A 22,089-nucleotide genomic window follows, 5' to 3' on the forward strand; every position below is an offset into this window, starting at 1 on the left:
CAATCATAAGGATATTAGCTGGGTTTGAGAAAAGTATAGAAGACACCAGGGAGTCCCTTGCCACAGAGATAAAAGGCCTAAAAACTAGTTAGGCCAGTATAAAAAAAATGCCATAACCAAGATGCAAAACTGATATAGATGTAATAACCAAAAGGATAGAAGAGGCAGAGGAATAAATAAGAGATTTGCAAGATAAAATTATGGAAAATAATGAAGCTGAGAGGTGCCTTGTGGCTCAGTTGTTTAAGTGGCTGCCTTCTGCTCAGGTCATGATCTCCCGGCCCTGGGATCAGACCTGCGTCAGACTTCTCCCTCTGCCTCTGCCCTTCCCCCAGTTGTGTGCATGCTCTCTCTTCTCCCTCTCTCTCTCAAATAAAATCTTAGAAGAATGAAGCTGAAAAGAACTCAGGGAAAGAAAAATATTGGATCATAAGTGTAGATTTAGGGAACTCAGCGAATCCCAAAAGGGTAACGACATTTGTATCATAGGAGTCCCAGAAGAAGAAGAGGGAAAAAGAGATTAAAAAAAAGTTTATTTGGAGAATGTTCATGTGCACTCAAAAGGAATGTGTATTCTGTTTTAGGGTGAAGTGTTCTGAATATATCTATTAGGTCCATCTGGTCCAGTGTGTCATTCAAAGCCCTTGTTTCCTTGTTGATTTTCTGCTTAGATAATCTATCCATTTCTGTAACTGGTGTGTTAAAGTCTCCTATTATTGTATTATTATCAATGAGTTTATTTGAGCAAATATAGCTGAAAGTTTCCCTAATTTGGGGAAGGAAACAGACATCCAAATCCAGGAGATATAGAGAACTCCCATCAAAATCAAAAGTAGGCCAACATCAAAACATGTCATAGTAAAATTTGCAAAATACAGAGATAAGGAAAGAATCCTGAAAGCAGCAAGAGAAAAGAAATCCCAAACCTACATTGGAAGACAAGGTGGGCAGCAGAGCTCTCCACAGAAATTTGGCAGGCCAGAAGGGAGTGGCAGGATATATTCAATATGCTGAATGGGAAAAATATGCAGCCAGGAATACTTCATCTAGCCAAGCTGTCATTCAGAATAGAAGGAGAGATAAAGAGTTTCCCAGACAAACACTAAAGGTATTCATGACCACTAGACCAGCCCTGTAAGAAATATTAAACGGGACTCTTTGAGTGGGAAAGACCAAAAGCAACTAAGACTGGCAAGGAACAGAGAAAATCTCCAGAAACACCAACTTTACAGGTAATAAAATGGCACTAAATTCATATCCATCAATAATCACTCTGAATATAAATGGACTAAATGCTCCAATCAGACATAGGATATCAGAATGGATTAAAAAAAAAAAAAACCCAAGACCAACCTACATACTGCCTACAAGAGACTCATTTTAGACCTAAAGACATTTGCAGATTGGAAGTGAGGGGATAGATAACCATCTGTCCCACTAATGGACATTAGAAAGCCACTTAGATCAGACAGACTAGATTTTAAACCAAACACTGTAACAAGAGATGAAGAAGAACATTATATCCTAATAAATGGGTCTATCCAACAAGATGATCTAACAACAAATATTTATGCCCCAACTTGGGAGCAGCCAAATATGTAAATCAATTAATAACAAATATAAACTCATTGATAATAATACAATACTATAACACACCCTTACAGCAATGGACAGATCATGTAAGCAGAAAATCAACAAGGAAAATCATTCAAGGACTTTGAATGACACACTGGGCCAGATGGACGTAACAGATATATTCAGAACATTTTATCTCAAAGCAGCAGAATATACATTCTTTTTGAGCACACATGGAACATTGTCCAGAATCAATCACATACTGGGTCACGAATCAGGCCTCAACAAGTACAAAAAAGTCTGAGACCATCCTGTGCATATTTTCCAACCATAACGCTGTGAAACTTGATGTTAGCCACAAGAAAAAAATTTGGAAAGACCACAAATACATGGAGGTTAAAGAACAGCCTACTAAATAATGAATGGGTTAACCAGGAAATTAAAGAAGAAATAAAGAAAAATACATGGAAACAAATGAAAATGAAAACATGACAGTCCAAAACCTTTGGGATACAGCAAAAGAGGTCATAAGAGAGAAGTATGTAGGCCTACCTCAGGAAGCGAGAAAAGTGTCAAAGGGGAGCAGAATATACCACCTTTAAAAATATCACTTTGACATGTGGATTATTTTGAGCTGAAGGCAGTCAAGATCCAGGAGACTAAGGAAGAGCTTTTTACCTCCCTCTCAACTGCCTGAAAGAAACTAGAAAGGAGGATTGTACTAGGAACAGAGCAGGGATACGCGGAGTATAACTTCTTATATTTGAGACTTATCTGCATGGCAGGGCAAACACTTGCTTACCAAACATTTGCTCTTTTTACTTCCGGGTGAATTGCTGTCCTTCCCATTTGAAGTACCAGACCCAGTTTCTTTCCTAATGTCAGGATGGTTTATGAGCCTCAGTTACCTGGCTGCCTTTGGGTCTCACATCTTTGTGGAGCCCCCGTAAGAAATGAAAATTTTCTACTGTTAATCTGTCTGTATTAGTCTTAGCTAAGAATCTGGAAGGGTAGGGGGAAAATTATTTGTCCTCCCCTGCAGTTTTGTGAAATAAAAAGATTATGGGAATAAGAACTTCCACAGTACTGACAGAAGCTATGAAAGGGCCTAGAGGAGGAGTTGGAGGGTCAGAAAAGTTACTCACCATCTACCTTCTCACCTACTAACACAAGTGGATCGGTAGGTACTTGGAAGAAAATCTGAGAAGCCGGGCACTTCCAGCTGTTAGAGTCAGACTGCAAAGGAGAGGCAGTAGCTGAAGTCTGGGGAGGGCTGTGTCTGCTTGTGGACTTGGCATCCCTTTTGGTCTGCTTTCTTTTGTGATTTTTATGTATAGTTTTCTTTTACCATAATTTTTTTTTTTTAGTACCAACAAGGTATGAAAACAAGTCATATGACTTAATACTTTTTTTGAGATTAAAAAAATGTATTGCTATTTCTAAAAGGCAGAACTTAGAGGATGAGTAAACACCACAACAGATGTGTAAGAATGTAAGGAGAAACACTATTTTACAATATCATGTACCAAAACATTTACATACTGGAAACTACAAAAAATAGCTCTCTTTAAATGATTTAACATTTGCTCTTCCTTATATCCAGTTGAATTTCCAGTGGGAGAACAAAAATGCTCATGGCTCTCTGGCCCTTTTTTCATGAAAACTCTTCCTTAAAACCTTCTGGAGTGCTCCATGAAGTCAGTGTATGGTTTTAGCAGGAAATAGGGGCTGCTGTCCGTGCACACATATATGCATGTTGTCCTGTCTTCCCAATTCTTCCACATGTGGGATCATTACTGGGGTCCAGGGGACTGATGGACAGTCAAACAAGAAAGTCCTCTGGAATAAAGTGTATTAATGAAGTTCCCTTCTGGAGATGGCTTAGCACCTTTTAAACCTAATCTATTATTCTTATTTTTTTTTAAATTACTTAAAATATTGGTTTGAATAGGTAGTAAATATGTATGGTACAAAACTGAAAGAGTTCAAAGGGGCCACACAGCAAAAATTCTTTCCACCCCTCTCTCAAATGTCTGATTTTCATTCCTGGAGGCAACCATTTTAGCAGTGTCTTGTGTATCAATCTAGAGATACATTCTATGTATAAATATATATGTGTCCATGTACAGAGTGGGTGGGTGGTATTGTAAACACACTGATTGGGAGATCCCTGGGTGGCTCAGTGGTTTAGCACCTGCCTTTGGCCCAGGGCGCGATCCTGGAGTCCCAGGATCGAGTCCCGCGTCGGGCTCCCGGCACGGAGCCTGCTTATTCCTCTGCCTGTGTCACTGCTTCTCTCTCTCTCTCTCTCTCTCTCTCTGTCTATCATAAATAAATAAATCTTTAAAAAATATTTTAAAAAAATAAACACACTGATTGTTCATGGCCCAAGTAATTCTAGGGCTAGGTTCTATTTAAATCACTTGACTCCACTTAAAAATTAAAAGACTTAATTACTGTGTATATACTTTGTATATACTGCGTATGTGCTTTTGGTATGTACATTTTGCTTATCTACTGAACCTCAGTAATTTTTTAAAAAGATTTTATTTATTCATGAGAGACACAGAACAGAGACATAGGCAGAGACATAGGGAGAGGCAGAAGCAGGTTCCCCACTGAGCAGGGAGCCCGACGCAGGACTTGATCCCAGGACCCCCGGATCACGACCTGAGCCAAAGGCAGACGCTCAACCACCGAGCCACCCAGGCACCCCCGAACCTCAGTAATTTTAGAAACCTTTGTCACATGTACCTAGTAATCCATTTGATAGTTACCATTGTGTGAAAGATTTGCATTGATGTACAGGCATACCTCATATTATTGCATTTTGCAGATACTGTGTTTTTTTTTGTTTTTGTTTTTTACAAATTGAAGTTTTGTGGGGACCCTGCATCAGTAGAGCAAATCTATTGGTGCTATTTTTCCAACAGCATTTGCTCACTGTCTCTGTGTCACATTTTGGTAATTCTCACAATGATTAAAAAAATTTCACTATTGTTTTGGTGAACAATGATCAGTGATCTTTGATGTTACTGTTTAGTTGTTTTGGGAGCACCATGAACTGTGCCCATATAAGATGGTGAACTTAGTTGGTAAATGTTATGTCTGTTCTGACTGCGCCATCGACCCACTGTTCTCTCGTCCCCCTCTCTGTAGGCCTCCCTTAGGTCCAACAGCACTAAAATTAGGCCAGTTACTAATCTACTATGGCCTCAAGTGAACAGAAGAATCCTATGCCTCTCACTCTAAATCAAAAGCTAGAGGGCAGCCCGGGGGGCTCAGTGGTTTAGCGCCGCCTTCAGCCCAGGGCCTGATCCTGGAGACCCGGGATCAAGTCCCACGTTGGGCTCCCTGCATGGAGCCTGCTTCTCCGTCTGCCTGTGTCTCTGCCTCTCTCTCTCTGTCTCTCATGGATAAATAAATAAAATCTTAAAAAAAAGAATTATGCTTTATAAATGGAATAACAAAGCCTGATGACAGTTTATCTGCTTACAATATGGTTTACTGAATATTTTAAGCCTACTGTTGAAACCTACTGCTCAGAAAAAAAGATGTGTTTCAAAGTATTGCCAACTGACAATGTACTTGGTCAGCCAAGAGCTCTCATGGAGCTTGCTCACACAGCGTCTATTCTACAACCCTGGATCAAGGAGCAATTTTGATTTTCAAGTCTTACTATTCAAGACAGACATTTCATACAGCTATATAGCTGCTATAGAGAGTGATTTCTTTTTCTATTTTTTTTGAAAGATTTTATTTATTTATTCATGAGAGACCCAGAGAGAGGCAGAGACACAGGAAGAGGGAGAAGCAGGCTCCCTGTGGACAGCCCAATGCAGGACTCGATCCCAGGACCCGGGATCACGACCTGAGCCAAAGGCAGATGCTCAACCATTGAGCCACCCAGGTGCCCCCAGAGAGTGATTTCTTTGATGGATCTAGGCAAAGGAAATTGAAACGCTTCTGGAAAAGATTCACCACTATAGATCCCATTAAGAACATTTGTGATTCATGGGAAGAAGTCAAAATATCAACGTTCACAGGAATTTGGAAGAAGTTGAGGGTTAGTCATCTAACCCTCATGGATGACTGGAAGGGTTCAAGACTTCAGTTCAGTGGAGTAAGTAACTGCAGAGATGGTGGAAATTGCAAGAGAGCTAGAATTAGAAGTAGAACCTGAGGATGTGACTGAATTGCTGGTAATTTTGTGATAAAACTTTAGCAAGTGAGAAGTTGCTTCTCATGTATGAGCGAAGAAAGGGATTTCTTGAGATGGAGTCTACCCGTGAGGATTGCTGGAATGACCAAGGATCTAGACTGCTACGTGAACTTAGTAGATAAAGCAGCAGCATTTTGAGTGATTTGACTCTAATTTTGGAAGTTCCGCTGTGGGTACAATGCTGTCAAACAGCGTCGCATGCTGCAGAGAAACTGTGAAAGGAAGAGCCAATTGATACAACAAACTTGACTGTCGTCTTATTTTAAGAAGCCGCCACAGCCACCCCAACCTTCAGCATCTTCCACCCTAACCAGTCAGCAGCCATCAACATGGAGTCAAGCTCTCCGCCAGCAGAAAGAACCCGACTCACTCAAAGTGCAGATGGTGTTTAGCGCCTATTAGCAATAAATTACTGGGTTTTTTTTCTTTGCACAATGTCAGCTTTATTCAGTCATAAAAAAGCGAGGTTAACATAATTACCACGCAGGTCCAGGCTTCCAAGATCAATGGCATTTTTTTTTAAAGATTTATTTATTTATGATAGACAGAGAGAGAGAGAGAGAGAGAGAGAGAGAGGCAGAGACACAGGCAGAGGGAGAAGCAGGCTCCATGCCGGGAGCCCGACGCGAGACTTGATCCCTGGTCTCCAGGATCATGCCCTGGGCCAAAGGCAGTCGCAAAACCGCTGAGCCACCCAGGGATCCCCAAACAATGACATTTTACCATGTATTTAACTTGGCTTCTTCAGTGTGGCCTCTTCTTAGTTGTAGAGTTTAGTCGTCAGGTTGGTTTCTGGGGTGTTTAGAATGATTTCATAGTCATCTAGTTATGTTTGTGGGACAAGGTGAGCCTAGGGCCCTCCTGCTGTGCCACCAAGACCTCCATAAGTTACTTTTTTTTTTAAATAAGATTTTATTTATTTATTCATGAGAGACACAGAGATAGAGCGAGAGGCAGAGACCCAGGCAGAGGGAGAAGCAGGCTCCCTGCAGGGGGCCCGACGCGGGACTCGATCCTGGGACCCCGGGATCACACCCCGGGCTGAAGGCAGCCCTAAACCGCTGAGCCCCCCCGGGGATCCCCATAAATTACTTTTTAATGAAGATACATACGTTGACTTTTCAGACATAATGCTGTCCCACACCTAATAGACTACAGGATAGCGTGAAAGTAACTGTTACATGCGTTGGGAAAAAAAAAATTTGTTTGACTTTATTGCAATATTTCTTTTATTGTGTGTCTGAAACTGAATCCACTCTGAGGTATGCCTGTATATGGTTTATGTTGGCTTGTGACAAATCCTTAATGAATTTTATCCTAAAGTTATTTTTTATTTTTATTTATTTATTTATTTTTTAATACAGGGAATGTCTAAGCACACAGATGCAGATGCAGCAGGAGAAGTACTATTGGAAAGAAGAGGTTGTGCAGGAGTGATAACACTAAACAGACCAAAGTTCCTAAATGCACTGAATCTTAATATGATTAGGCACATTTACCCACAGCTAAAGGTTTGTAATTTCCTTAAACAAATTGTCTGGATCCTTTTAAAAGCGTATCTCAAAAGCGCATTTTTGGTATTCTCTTCTGCAGAATCTATGGGACCAGCACCCAAGCCCCATTGATTTCTTGAGTGTTCCCTATTCGATTATCCTGGAGCATTTCTAGTGGCAAGGAGTTCATGGCCTCCTGGGATAGCCCCTTCCACTTTTACATACCTCTAGGCTGGTGTGTTTTACCACTCCGCTTCTCTGACCTTTAAGCAGGGGTACTCCTTGAACCTCTTGGGATAGGAGTATACAAGTCTAATCTTACATGTGACAGCGTTTTGACAACTGTTTTTGAACTGCTTGGCTAGTCTATTCTTAGAGAAGGCCATAAAGTTTTCTATTTTTTTAATAGTTTTTTTTTCTAGATTTTATTTATTCATTCATGAGACACACAGAGAGAGAGGCAGAGACACAGGCAGAGGGAGAAGCAGGCTCCACGCAGGGAGCCCGATGCGGGACTCGATCCCGGGACCCTCAGATCACGACCTGAGCTGAAGGCAGACGCTCAACCCCTGAGCTACTCAGGCACCCATCCTAAGCTTTTCTATTTTAGAATGCACGGTGCAGTGGAAAAGCATGACTTACAGTCCAACTACTTTGTTTGAAACTTGGATTTCTATGTATTGACTGTGTAGCCTGGCAGTGGTAATCTCTCTGTCCTTCATTTTCCTCGCTGTGAAATGGGGATGATAGTATCTCACAGGATTGTGGTGGAGATGAAGTTAAATAGTGTGCCTCACATGGTCAGCCACAGAGACTAATCCTCCCCTGGTTACCAGCTCCTTAATTTTTCATTTGATGAGTCTCTCTTCCATACTGTTGTATCTATTTGGGACACTGTATAATACATTTCTAATAAAAAGAGATAAACCAAGTGTTTCAGATTGGAATTGGACTAGAATGGAAGAAAGTAGAATCTTCTATGTTAGAATGCCATATTTCTATTATTGTAGTCCAATACTGCATTAGCTTTTTGGGCAGCCATGTCTGTCCAGCTACATCTTTCATTGTGTGTTTATATTTTTAATCTCAAGATTAAAATGTGTAGAATTTATAGAACGCCTGTTAATTTTTCTGTCTCTGGTTAACTGAGTTTTTAGTCTATTTTTGTTTTTTTAAATTTCCATTGGTTCTTGATTCTTTCATCTTATTTATTGGCTGTCCTTACCCACCTCAAATCATTTCAAGATTTGATCACTACAAGTGGTTTCACTCAATTGCTTATCAATGTGTCAGGACAGAGCCTTATATCACCACAATAGAAAAGTTTTGCTCTATTTTTTCACCAGATTTATAAGCTTCTGTAACATATTTTTAAGCCCATACTTTTTCATCTTGGTCTCAAAGTTGTCACGACAAAGATTGCAGATGCCATCATGCAATTTGGATCACAAAATGTATTCATCTAGCAACTTTGTTGAAATAGTCTCTAATTTATGTCAGAAAGGAAAATGAAGTTGGGATCCATTCTTTTGGATGTACTTTATAAAGCTTGTGCTTTATATATGTATTGATACGTATCTAGCTGTACAGATGTATATATGTATGTATATGCATATATATGCATATAGATTTTTTTTATAGTTTGTATTTATAATATGCTTTTACCATCTTCTTTTGCATTTGGATAGAATTGGGAGCAAGATCCTGAAACTTTCCTGATCATTATAAAAGGAGCTGGTGGAAAGGCTTTCTGTGCTGGGGGTGATATCAGAGGTAAAAACTAATCCCCCCCCCAACTAATCTAAATGCTTCCTCCCCCCAATAGACTGATAAAACTCATAGGAAATTTTTGTAATACTTCGTAATTTGCTTTCATCTTAGAATTTTTTTTGATATTGTAACTTAGCTATTGTAGCTAATATTAGAAAAATGAAAATAGCATTTTTTAAAAAAAACTACATATGTACTCTTCATATATCCTATTTTTCTCCCTGAATTATTCTAAATAAAATGTCCAGTTGTGGTATGGGAGTCCACTTTTTTACTTTAGGTTAGCTGATATTCAGCAGTTCAGTTCGTCATATAGCCTGACAATCTGGCCATGTTGAGTGACTTGTCATTCTCCAAATATGACATTTTCTGACATTTTACTTTGACTGCCTGTGCTTTTCCCCAGTTCATGATCCCAAAGCAAGAATATACTTAATAGAATTTATCCAGTTGTCAATATATTTTTATAGGTGTTTAAATAAATATGCTGAGATAGGATAAAAAGATTAATTCTCCTTTCTAATTCTTTGAGTCATTCTGTCTGTATTTAGTTAACAATTAAAGACAAAAGAGAAGAAATGTTTGGTCTCAGGATCAAAGTCATGTACTTATCCCCACTGGTTGTCAGTATTTTATATATACTGAAAAACTGTTTTCATATTTTGTATTTTGTTTGTTATGGAAATGGTGGAGTCCAGGGATGGTTTTTCCTTTGGGTTTTTATTTTATGTGTATATGTGTATATATACATATATATATGTTTTTTGTATTATGTTAAAGGCAGTACTATCAGATTGATTTATTTACCAAATTTGCAAGTTTACATAAACCGTTATATTTGGAATGGAAAGAAACAAGCTCGATTTAGGGCATAATTTTAGATATCTAGTAAATTTAAAGTAACTGAATCTTAATTTTAATTTTAAATTCTGTTAGTTTTTATTCTATTTTTAATTGTTAAATTTTTCAGTTGCTTAGATAGATTTGTTAACTGAATTGTGTTTGTTTTGCCCGCAACATGAATATTTTTAAAATACTGTTTTCCAGCATGGAGCTAACCTATCTTCTGGAGTTGGGCATGTGGTCTTGTCATTTTACAGATGGGCATAGCCTTATGTATTATTTTTAGCTTCTTCTAACTGTGAACTGTTTTTGCATATAGGCCTAACTTTATGTTGATGTTTGGAAATACAGTTATAAATAACAGATTTATTTTTGTTTACATGTATAAAGGTGTGATCTTCAATTCTAGGAAATTTAGTTGTTTTAAAGATCATAGTCCAAAATGATAAGTGGGCACTTAGAAAAAAATTTATTAAATGCTATTATAAATGTCATTTAATTTTAACTTAGCAATTGATTAGAATAAAATAAAGGGGAAATCAAAGATGACTTTTGAGGTAAAAGAGTTTTATTCCATAGGCAATATAATTCGTACTCTTGTCCTTTTAGAACTGCTAAGTAATGGTAAGGATTGACTAAGAAACAATAGATAAGGGCTTGGAGGTGGGTATATATCAGTGAAAGCCCCAGAATGACAAAAATAGACACCAAATCTTTCTTTTAAAAACCAGGAAAAGAAGTGAACATTTGAAACATTTTGAAGGCAGATATATCAAAGTTCCGAAATTAATCTAAAAATCTATAGTCAATACTTTTTATGTAACTCTTTCCCATAGAAGAAGAGATATGTTTATATTTGAATTTGAATTTGAATAGATAATTCTCATAAGACTTAATGACAGGAAAGACATGAACTTGCAATATATGGAAGAGAAGGTTTGGTAGTAGTCTTACCATTGACTGGAATAGGAGTACAGTAGATGCTCAATAAATGTTTCATGGTGAAATGAATGTGGCAGAAATATTTAAATAGATGGTATATATTTTAGAACTGTGTATGTACATGCATGCATGTGCTTATATTTCTGTTTGTATGAATAATGTACCTTGTTTTAAGACATTACCATTGGAAATGTATATCCAACAACTGTTTATTCTGGTGCTACAGAAAAAAGTCAAAATGAATTTTGTAGCAATAGGTAAGTTCTAAATTAGGTATAACGCTTTGTAAGAAGTATTTAAGAATTTTTGCCTTTAAGTTTTGACATTGGCCCATAGATCTGGGACTAATTGCGCCTGTGGCAAGGACTGTTCAAAACCTTAATAAACCATTCTAGAGTTTCCCCAGTACTTAATATCACAATATTTTAAATTTATTCTCTTTGACTTTATTAACTAGAAAACAGTTTTTTAAAGTTTTCTTTTAATTTTTAAGTAATCCCTATGCCCAATGTAGGGCTTGAACTCACACCCTGAGATCAAGAATCTCATGCTCTACTAACTAAGCCAGACAGGTGCCCCACTAGAAAGCACTTTTTAAAAATTTCAAAAGGTTTTTAAAATTAAAAAAAATTTTTTTGTAGTGATCTCCGAAGGTGGAAAGGCAAACCAGAAGATAGCTCAAGATTTCTTTAGAGAAGAATATATGCTGAACAATGCCATTGGTAGGTGTGCTCTGAGAGCTTTGAAAATGGAATCAAGAAATAAGCTGCACAGTATTGTTAAGATGTATCAGTAGACACTTATTTACTCTTTTATATACTGTATATCAGGCATAAATAAAGCTGCTTAAACTACTCTGCTCGTTCCAGGACAATTCACACTTTAATATTAGTAAGCTGTATTTAATTACTATTTGTCCTATGACCAATATGAACACATGGATTCTGATCATATGATTGGCTTTTCTGGAAAACAAAAAACTTGGGTTTCAGTTTTCTACATAAAATAAAGTACCATTTCTTAATTCTTAAGGAACTCTGGGATGAAAGTGTCTGCATAGTTGATGTTCCAGATTTCACTGGAAGTGAAAGCAGTACTTTGATCAAACATGTGTTTCAATTATTAAATTGCAGGGGATAATATAATTATATATCCACTTGCTAGGATTAACAGACATTAATATTTTATTTTTGCTTGATGTTTTAAGATTTATTTGAAAGAAAAAGAATACTACAGGTTTTAAACTTTAGTCCAGTTTGTTGCTTCCTCAGTGTCATTTTTTTCTCTCCCCAGAAGCAACCATTGTCATTAATTTTTAGTGTGTTTTTTTTAATTTTTTTTAATTTTTAGTGTATCTTACTAGGCCATACTTAATATTTTTACTACATACTTATGAACACAAATGTTATTACTTTGTGTTTTTGAAATTGATGTAAGTAATATTTTACTGTATATATCACTCAAAGTTTTTAATAACATGAAATGTAACTGTTCCCTAGTATTATGAATATCTCCTCAGGACTTATTTGTTCTACATTAATTGATATTTTATTTCAAATTTTTACTAATACAGATTGTTATGTATGTTCCCTTAGTGAATATACAATAGTTTCTCTAGAAATAATAGAAGCAGAATGGATGAATCATAGTTTATATGTCTTCAGTTGTTTCTAGATTCTAAAGTATAAGACCTTATTTTCTGTATGTCCTTTCCATCATTTTTTTGTGTTAAACTTTGCATGTCTGATATCTTATTGTGACTTTAGTTTGTATTTCATTGAATATTGGTGAAATAGAAGGCGTTTTCTTGTGTTAAATAATCATTTAGGGGGGATCCCTGGGTGGCTCTGCAGTTTAGCGCCTGCCTTTGGCCCAGGGTGCGATCCTGGAGTCTGGGGATCGAGTCCTGCATCAGGCTCCCAGCATGGAGCCTGCTTCTCCTTCCTCCTGTGTCTCTGCCTCTCTCTCTCTCTCTCTCTGTCTATCATAAATAAATAAATAAATCTCTAAAAATAAATAAATAATCATTTAAGTTTTCTTCTTTTCCTTTCTTTGTTCATCTTTCTGTTAGATTTTTTTTACTGATGGTGTAGGTCTTTATATGTTCTGGATTCCTTACTCAGTAGATTATACATACTGCAAGAACACTTCCCTCTGCTACTTTATCTTTTGGTATATACAAGTTTTTATTTGATGAGTTGAAATGTATCCATTGTTTTCTTATATGATTTCTGCTTTTTTGCATTTAAAAAATCCACTTAATAACACTGATGTTATTAAGATGTTCTCATATTTTCTTTTAATAGCTTCAGTGTTTTGTTTCTTTATACTTGTCTTTAATGTAGTTGGAATTGCTTTTTTGCATGTGACATCATTTAACTTTTACTTTTCAGCTAGAAAGCCAGATACGTTGTAATGCCTTTTATTGTAAAGTTCATGCCTATTTCACTGATTTTAATGATGCCTTTGTCATATATCAAGTTCTTATGTGTGACCTGGTTTGTTTCTGGGCTACTTTGTTTACTGGTCTATTTATACTTATGAGACTACAATGTCAAAATTATTACAGCTTTAAGATATGTTTCTATCTGATAGTATAAGTTGCCCTAGTTTTCTTTTAGAATTGTCTTGGCTGCTCTTGGGTTTTTGATCTTCCATATGAGTTTTTAAATTATTTTGTCTGGCTCCACAGAAGATTCCACTGAGTTTTTGATTGAATGACAATTATAGATTAATTTAGGGTGAGCTACCATCTTTCATATTGAGTCCTCCCATCTATGCATATGGCATATCTCCTTATTTATGCAGACCTAAAAACTTGCAGAATGATAATTACATACCATAAAACTCATGCATTTCAAATATATAATCAGTAACTTTTAGCAAACTTGTGTAACTATCACTCTAAATCAGTTTGGAACTTTTCAGCAGATTTCACTTTTTTTTTTTTTAAAGATTTTTTATTTACTAGAGACAGACAGAGAGAGAGAGGGAGAGAGAGAGAGAGAGAGAGAGAGAGAAACCAGCAGAGGGAGAAGCAGGCTCCATGCAAGGAGCCCGCCGTGGGACTCGATCCCGGTTCTCCAGAATCAGGCCCTGGGCCAAAGGCGGTGCTAAACTGCTGAGCCACCAGGGCTGCCCAGATTTCACTTTGTATGTCCTTTAATGATATTTTATAACTTTCCCATAAAGATGTTGGTGCCTTTTTTTATTTCTTAAAGTTTGTTCTTAGGTAGCATGCTTTTTTTTTATTATTATTATTAGTACATTAATGGTAGTTTTACTGTTACATTTTTGTAATTTACTATTTTTAGTATATTAAAGTGCTTTGGATTTTAAATTTGGTTCTTATATCCAACTCTGCTGAAATTTGTTATTCTAATATTTCTGTAGATTCTCTTGACTTTTCTACATAGGCAATTATGCCATCTGCACATAATTTTTTTCACCTCTATCTTTCCAGTCTTTATGTTATGATTTTTCTTATATTTTGGCTGGGAGCTCTATTAAAATATTGAATGATTACAGTGTTGTCTTATTTCTGATGTCTGTGGGAAAGCATTTAAACTTTCAATTTTTAGTGTAGTCTTTTTGTATACACTTTTGAAAACCAAGTTACAGGTATTAGTTCTATTACAAATTTGTTAGGGGTGTTTTGTTTTTTTGTTCAGTGGTAGTGGTAATCCTTATTATCTAGGGCTTGAGCATCCACTTTCTCTGGCTTTTTCTCTTCCTTTCTTGGAAGGAATTTATTGACTTCCTGGCCCAGTGGATAGTTTTCCTAGTCATATTTTGTGAATCTAATAAGATGAGCTTTTATGCAGTTAGTGCATTTCATAAGATATGTGGGCCAGAATTTATTTCTGACTCAAATATATATTCACTACAATCACTGGCTATAGCTTCACTCAGCTATTGATTTTGAGCTTATTCTGGCACTGGTGGATTTCCTTTGTTTGGCTTTGAATTTGGAGTACATTTTTTTTTTTTTTTTTTTTTTACCCCTGGAATTACTATGTCTTTAAAGTAGGAGTAGGGGAAAAAAGGCTATTTCTTTTTTTTTTTTTTAATTTTTATTTATTTATGATAGTCACAGAGAGAGAGAGAGGCAGAGACACAGGCAGAGGGAGAAGCAGGCTCCATGCAGGGAGCCCGACGTGGGATTCAATCCAGATCTCCAGGATCACACCCTGGGCCAAAGGCAGGCGCTAAAACGCTGCACCACACAGGGATCCCAAAAAAGGCTATTTCTTGATTGAGCTTAGTGAGCCAGATTGAATGGACATCTCTCACTTCTTTGAGTCTAAACTTCTGTGTATCAGATTTACTTAGAATGGCTTATTCATTTTGAAAATTTATACCAGTGACTCTGCAGTGATGAAAATATTTCATATCTGTGCAGTCCAGTGCGATTGCCATGAGCCACCTGTGGCTAATGAGAACTTGGAATGGTGTGAGCAAGAACCTGAATTTTAAATTTTACTTAATTATAATTTCAATAGCTGCTTTTGGCTAGTGGCTACTGTATTAGTGCAGTTCTATACTAAATAAAAGGATATGAGAAAAAATCTCTAAACAGTTTAAAGAGTTTGGTAAAATATTAATATACAAAGAGAAAACCTTCAAGGTGTAATATCAATACATTGTAATGATGTATTTTGTTTAGTAAGGAATTTGACAGATTCTGGCTTTATGCCCTGCATCAGGTAGCTTCTAATATTATATAGCTGGAAAAAAAAATATATATATACACACACACACACGTACAGCTGAAATGGAGTGTGTGTGTGTATCTCCATCCCAATCAATAGAGAAATTTTTAAAAAGATTTTATTTTATTTTATTCATGAGAGATACACAGAGAGAGGCAGAGACACAGGCAGAAAGAGAAGCAGGCTCCTTGCAGGAGCCCGATGCGGACTTGATCTCAGGACCCCGAGGTCATGCCCTGAGCCAAAGGCAGACACTCAACCACTGAGCCACCCAGGTACCCTGAGAAATTTCTTTTTTATAGTTTCTATGGAATTATAGTATCCTATAGTTTACAGTTCAAGATTGAAGGTAATTATAGTTCAAGATTGAAGGCTATGTAAGTTCTTGCAAATATGAAATTAGAATGAAACTCATTCTAGAGTTGTGCCTTGATGGCTCATTTGGCAACTTAGAAATACTTATAGAACTGCTAGATGGGTTGAAACTGCAGTTTTATCCTTCCATGTTGCATGGAATATTACTCAGCTATAAAAAAGAATGAGATCTTGTCATTTGTGACAATATGGATGGACCCTGGAGGGTATTGTGCTAAATAAAATAAGTCAGAGAGGGACACCTGGGTGGCTCAGTTGGTTGAGCGTCTGCCTTTGGCTCAGGGCGTGATCTTGGGGTCCTGGGATCGAGTCCCACATCAGAGTCCTCATAGGGAGCCTGCTTCTCCCTCTGCCTGTGTCTCTGCCTCTCTCTCTCTGTCTCTGTGTCTCTCATGAATAAATAAATAAAATCTTAAAAAAAAATCAGAGAAATACAAATACCATATGATTTCACTTATATGTGGAATCTAGGAAACAAACAAATGAATAAACAAACAGCAGAAATATACCCATAAATACAGAGAACAAACTGATGGTTGCCAGAGGGGAGGGGAGTGAGGTAGAAGTAAATTGGGTGAAAGGGGGTGTGAACAATAGTCTTCCAGTTATGGAACGAATAAGTTGCAGGAATGAAAGGGTACAGCGCAGGGAATATAGTCAATGGCATTGTAATGGTGTTGTATAATGACAGATGAGAGCTATGCTGTGGCGAGCGTAACATAATGTACATAAACCTGTTGAATCACTGTGTTGTACACCTGAAACTAATGTAACATTGTATTGTTACAGTCTATTATACTGCAATCAAAAAAGGGTCTAAAACAGAAGCCAAAAAAACTGAGGTTTTATATTGGTCTTTGGTAAGGAAGTAATACTGGCAACAACAAGCAGTAACAGAAGCTCAGTGAATTACATTTTTGTTATGTTATAAGCAACTCCCCTTCTCAGAGGAGAAAGGAAAAAAGGAAAGGAACAGAGTAAAATTTTATAGAGTTTTTTAGATGAAACGGACTTCTGAGGCCATATATTAAATCTCGTTATTTAATTGCTGAGGAAACTTACTTGTATATCCTATACATATATATGACATGCACATGACTCAGGTATGTTTAAATGTGTTGTATACCTAATGCTAGGATAAATGTTGAATTTGCAGTATTGGGGGGTATGTGTGTATCTAATGCTAGTATGTATATTGAATATAGTTGATTTGCCAGTTAATGACAAATATGAGACTCGAATCTGGGTCTTCTAACTCCCAGTCCTTACTTTTTACTGTATGCTGCACTTCTCTTTGTATCCAAATGCTTTAGACATATTGAAAACGAATTACGTTCCTTAAAAATACAACTGTGTACATAAACATCCATGGTTTAGAAAGTAAATTTTAATTATATTTTTCATAGCTGATCTATAAAAGGCTTTCATATGTTTCAAATTGAAATGTTGAGTTGTTAAATGATAAATAGATGATCGGGATTGTGTACGGATTAACGTTTTAAAAAGAACACATTTTACAAGCCATATATTTAGCTACTTTGATATTTTTCTTTAAAAAAAAAAGATTTTATTTATTTATTCATGAGAGACACAGAAAGAAAGGCAGAGACACAGGCAGAGGGAGAAGCAGGCTCCCCATGGGGAGCCCGATGTGACTTGCTCTGGGACCTGGGATTATGCCCTGAGCCAAAGGCAGATGTTCAACCACTGAGCCACCCAGGCATCACTACTTTGATATTTCTTACAAAAATTTCCTGAGGAAAATATTAAGTGTTCATGTAATTTGATATTTGGAAAAAGTGAATGTATTTTAAACATCATAATTTTCTTCTTCTTCTTCTTCTTTAGATTGTTGCCGGAAACCATATGTTGCACTTATTCATGGAATTACAATGGGTGGAGTAAGTAGACTATGTTACTCCCATCATTGATATGTGAGTTTTTTAAAAATAAGTTAATCATTGTCAATCAGAAGTGAGGCAATGAAAGTGATTTAGCAAAACTCATTGAAATGAAATCCTGTTTAGATTTTGGAGCCTTGCAGGATTAGAATATATCATGTGCTTGTACACTTTTAGACTATCTCCACCCAAAGGAATATGTTCTTAATTACGATATATACTATTTTAGTTTCTTGAATTAGCAAACCTTTTTAACCAACAGAACGGATTGGACTTTTTGTTACTGTTGTTACATGGAGCTCTTTTTCTACTTATAAGTGAACTGATTGCTTTCAACAGATTCAGAAAAGAAACTGGAATGTTAAGGGATTTTTAGACTGAGTCTTGGGGATGTGTTTGCCTAAATTTTATCTGTTGCTCAAAATCTCACCTTAATGAAAGTGTTCGGATACTTTATGAAGTTCTCTGAAACTACATCTCCTATCAATTGACAAATATATCTTTTATGTCTGTGTAATTACAAAGAAGTCTTTAATGATGAGAAGAAACATTTTGAGGTAATGAATGCAAAAGAAGGATACTGGGAACCCAACAAAGGAATGATATTTCATGGAGAGTAAATCAAACACTCGGAACAAAAATAATGGTCCAATATAGTTAAAGATGACTTTCTTTTATTAAAAACAAAAAATTCTCAAACCTGCAATATGTATAATCAAGATTTTATCTGAAATTACTCTTTCAGATAAAATCATTGAAAAGAGATTCACATTTAGATAAAAGCTGGTAAATTTTTCTAAATTACAAGCTTTAAAACAAATTTAAAAACATTTTATTTATTCATTTGACAGAGAGCACAGGCAGGGGGAGAGGGAGAAGTAGGCTCCCCACCGAGCAGGGAGCCCGAAGTGGGGCCTACTTCCAGGACCCTGGGATCATGACCTGAGCCAAAGGCAGACTCTTAACCTACTGAACCACCCAGGTGCCCCTAAATTACAAACTTTAAGAAAAAAAAAAAAACAAAAACAAAACTGTAAGTGTTCAGGCCAGATCATTGAAGTTTAATACACAAGACTAATTTTGATATGAAAGGATTGTGAACAGCCTTTTGTACTCTCAGCAGAAATTCCATCTTTTCATAGGAGCCTGAGAAGAATTATTGCCCTAGTATACTACATCTGAGGAACTGGCTGCGCCTTTTGGCCTCCATAACATGTATCAGTTGGTTATGTTTGCATACGTTCCTAGGTATTTATAGTTAAGAATACTCCATTTATTTCTAAAGGGAAGACTGCAGTAAAACAAACCAAGATAATGTCTTGAGTAGAGGGAGTAAGGGTGATGCTGCTGCTTCTACTGGTCTGTTTTCTGTATTTACTTAAATGAGTGTGAACGACTTTCAAAATAAAAATGAGAATATACTTTCTGTGAGCCTTCATGAGAATCCTACCAGAGAATTAAGTCTTAGTGCCCCAATGCAGTGGTTTTCAAGGTGTTGTTTTTACACTAGCAGTATCAGCAGCATGTAAGAATTTATTAGAAATACACATTCTGGGGCCCTAACCCAAGGTCCGAACCTAAGGGTGAGGCCCAGCAGGTTGTCTTAACAAGCCCTCCAGGTGATTCTGGGTCATGTTAAGGGTGAGACCCATGCCACAAGGCATCCAGTGTATATAATGAATTAACTTCTCTCACATCTGTCTTGTGTTTCTATAATGATACCAGTTATGTACCATCCTTGGGAAAATTGTCAAAATAGTCAAATCATGAGAAATCCCTCAATGAGCCAAGTTCTTTTATATTACATGTTATCAGTCCCCTCCTCCCTCCAAAAATTCCAACGACCTCTGTGTGTCTTTTCTCCCATTAGGTCTACCCATGTATATACCTCACATATACTTTATATGTAATTGATTCTTAAAGACTGGAGTTCTAACTTATTTTCTTTGACAGTCTTAAATATGACTATGATTAGATGTGATTTCTTACTCCATTGACTTCTGCTTTCAATCTGTACTCCAAATTTGAGATTTATACTTTATTGTTACTTATTATGAAATATGCCCAAATATATTAGGTGGTCTATAAGGGCAAAGGCTATCACATCCTCTTTTTTTTTTTTTTTACTCTCTCATAACTACATTATGTATTTATTAAAACAATTCCATTCTATATAATGAACATTTTGTGTAGCCTTTGAAAGTGTAAAATTTACAGACTTGAAGTGAACCAGTTCTCTCTCTTTTTTTGTAATGATATTTTGAGTGTATCTTGGTTTTGAAGGCTAACTTTCATCTTTTCATGTCTCATTTCAAACTGTGCTTAATCTAAGACTCTTAGTGTACTGTTTCTTTTGAAAATATAATCCTCTGGATATTGGCATTCAACCTTGGCTGCATTTTAGAATCACCTGGGAGACTTAAAAGCCCCAGGGCCCAGGCTTACTCACCTCACAGAACTATTAAATCAGGTGCTGGAATGGGACCCAGGTATTTCCAAAGCTCTTTGTTGATCCCACTGTGTAGCTAAGGGGTTATGAATTGTTGATCTACTAGTGATTCGGAGCTAGAGTGTGGTTCAGTGTTTCCTGTGGACCTTTTTCAGAATCCCCTGAAATCACCTGTTTTCACAGGTTAACTTGTATCTGACTCACTAGGAGGGCTTGTTAAAATGCGGATTCCTCCCACCTTCATTCCAGTTTAGTCAGTTTGAAGTGTAGTCCAAGAATTTGCAATTCTAACAAGTTCCTGGAGGCTGCCTGCTGGTGATAGTGGGGGGGCCTTACCTTAGGAACCACTATCAGGTGTTAAGAACATGTAGTTTATTATTCAAAAGCCTTTATTTTCAGAATTGTTAGTAGAATTTTAGTATTATATAAAATTAATATAAATATATTTTAAATCCTAGTACGGAAGTATAGAACAAGATAGAGCAAATACGATTTAAGGTGTACAAATAGTAACTGTTTTTATCTTGATACTGATCAATAAATTGTTTTTTATATTTTAAGAAGGAATTGTGTTAGGAAAACTTGAGCAGTCCAAAAAATGGCACCACGGAGCTTGTTTTTTTTTTTTTTTTTTCCCATCCAGGAAAATAACAGTTTTACCATCTTTTGTTATCTATCATAAAGAGTAAGTAGCACAGAAGTTGGTAGAAGGGATGGCTATATTCCATTATGTTTCAGATTTCAAAAATTTGTACATTTAATTACTCAATAATTTGGTTTTTGGTAAAATAAAAATGAATGTTTCCGAGTGCTTCTTCATTTGGTTGATCAAAATTATTTAAGGTTATGTCATTCCAGTGTTTCTGCAAGAGATAAACAATTTTTTATGAATAAAAATGTGAAAGAATATCTCATTTTGTTCCCAGAAAGATAGATTTTTCTTTTCTCTTTTATTTTTAAATATCTGAATTCATATTTTCTAAAGTTAATGTATATAGAAAGACAAATACTTAAAAATTGATATTAATTTTAAGTAGATATATACGACAGAACAATTTTTAAATTTTTATTCTGTATGTGTAAAACTACCCTTATCTCCCTCTCAACTGAATTGGATTTAAAGAACTTTCAAATTTTTTTCTCCCTTCCTTCCGTCTCCTTTTCTTCCTTCGTTCTTTTCTATTCTCTGCCTACAAAGCATTTTATAATAGACATAAATGGTCCCTCAAGCAACCTCAGAATATGGGTGCAATATGGTATTGTTGTGTCTCTCAACGTGTCCTAACATGGTGCTAGCAAAAGGTTTTATGATCAAAATAATGGAAAATTTAAAGTTTTAAGGCATACTTTAGAAAGGACTATGTTCTAATGAATAGAGAAGTGGGCATTGGAATGGGAATAGTGAGTCAATAGACAATACCCATGTGACTTGGTGGGACATTTGCCAGCCACATGGGAAACTGACTAGTGCTCCATTACTGAATCAGATTAAATTTAACCACTGATGAATGTCATTGAGACATGTCATTTTTTAATGAGAAGAATTAACAGTCCTCAAAGATTGAATTATATTAATGTATTGCAAAGGTCTGTGAGATAAAAGTTACATCTTCAGTTTTAAAAAGTATTCTGTTTTAGTGACAATTGAACAGGTGACATTTTAAGAAACCATTTTTTATTATAACACTGAATTTTTTGGAATACTATTTAGTTAAGAGAGACCTTAACTGAGACCTTATGAAAGAAGAGATGCAGTGATTTTATTAGCTAAGTTAGAGAAGATTTTTTAAAGAGACTTTTGAGTTCA

The 22,089-nt window shown here is 36.2% G+C and overlaps 1 protein-coding gene across 3 annotated transcripts in view; it reads left to right on the forward strand.

Annotated features, from left to right (window-relative positions):
* Window positions 1-22,089, forward strand: part of HIBCH (3-hydroxyisobutyryl-CoA hydrolase) — a 96,221-nt gene that overhangs the window by 15,775 nt on the left and 58,357 nt on the right. For all 3 annotated transcript variants that reach the window (XM_077885137.1, XM_077885140.1, XM_077885139.1), the window contains 4 exons: window positions 7,162-7,308; window positions 8,979-9,063; window positions 11,487-11,567; window positions 17,781-17,833. In XM_077885137.1, coding sequence (XP_077741263.1) covers window positions 7,162-7,308; window positions 8,979-9,063; window positions 11,487-11,567; window positions 17,781-17,833 — 366 coding nt within the window. The remainder of the gene's footprint in view (window positions 1-7,161; window positions 7,309-8,978; window positions 9,064-11,486; window positions 11,568-17,780; window positions 17,834-22,089) is intronic.

This window comes from Canis aureus, chromosome 36, assembly GCF_053574225.1.
Source record: "Canis aureus isolate CA01 chromosome 36, VMU_Caureus_v.1.0, whole genome shotgun sequence".
NCBI lineage: Eukaryota > Metazoa > Chordata > Mammalia > Carnivora > Canidae > Canis > Canis aureus.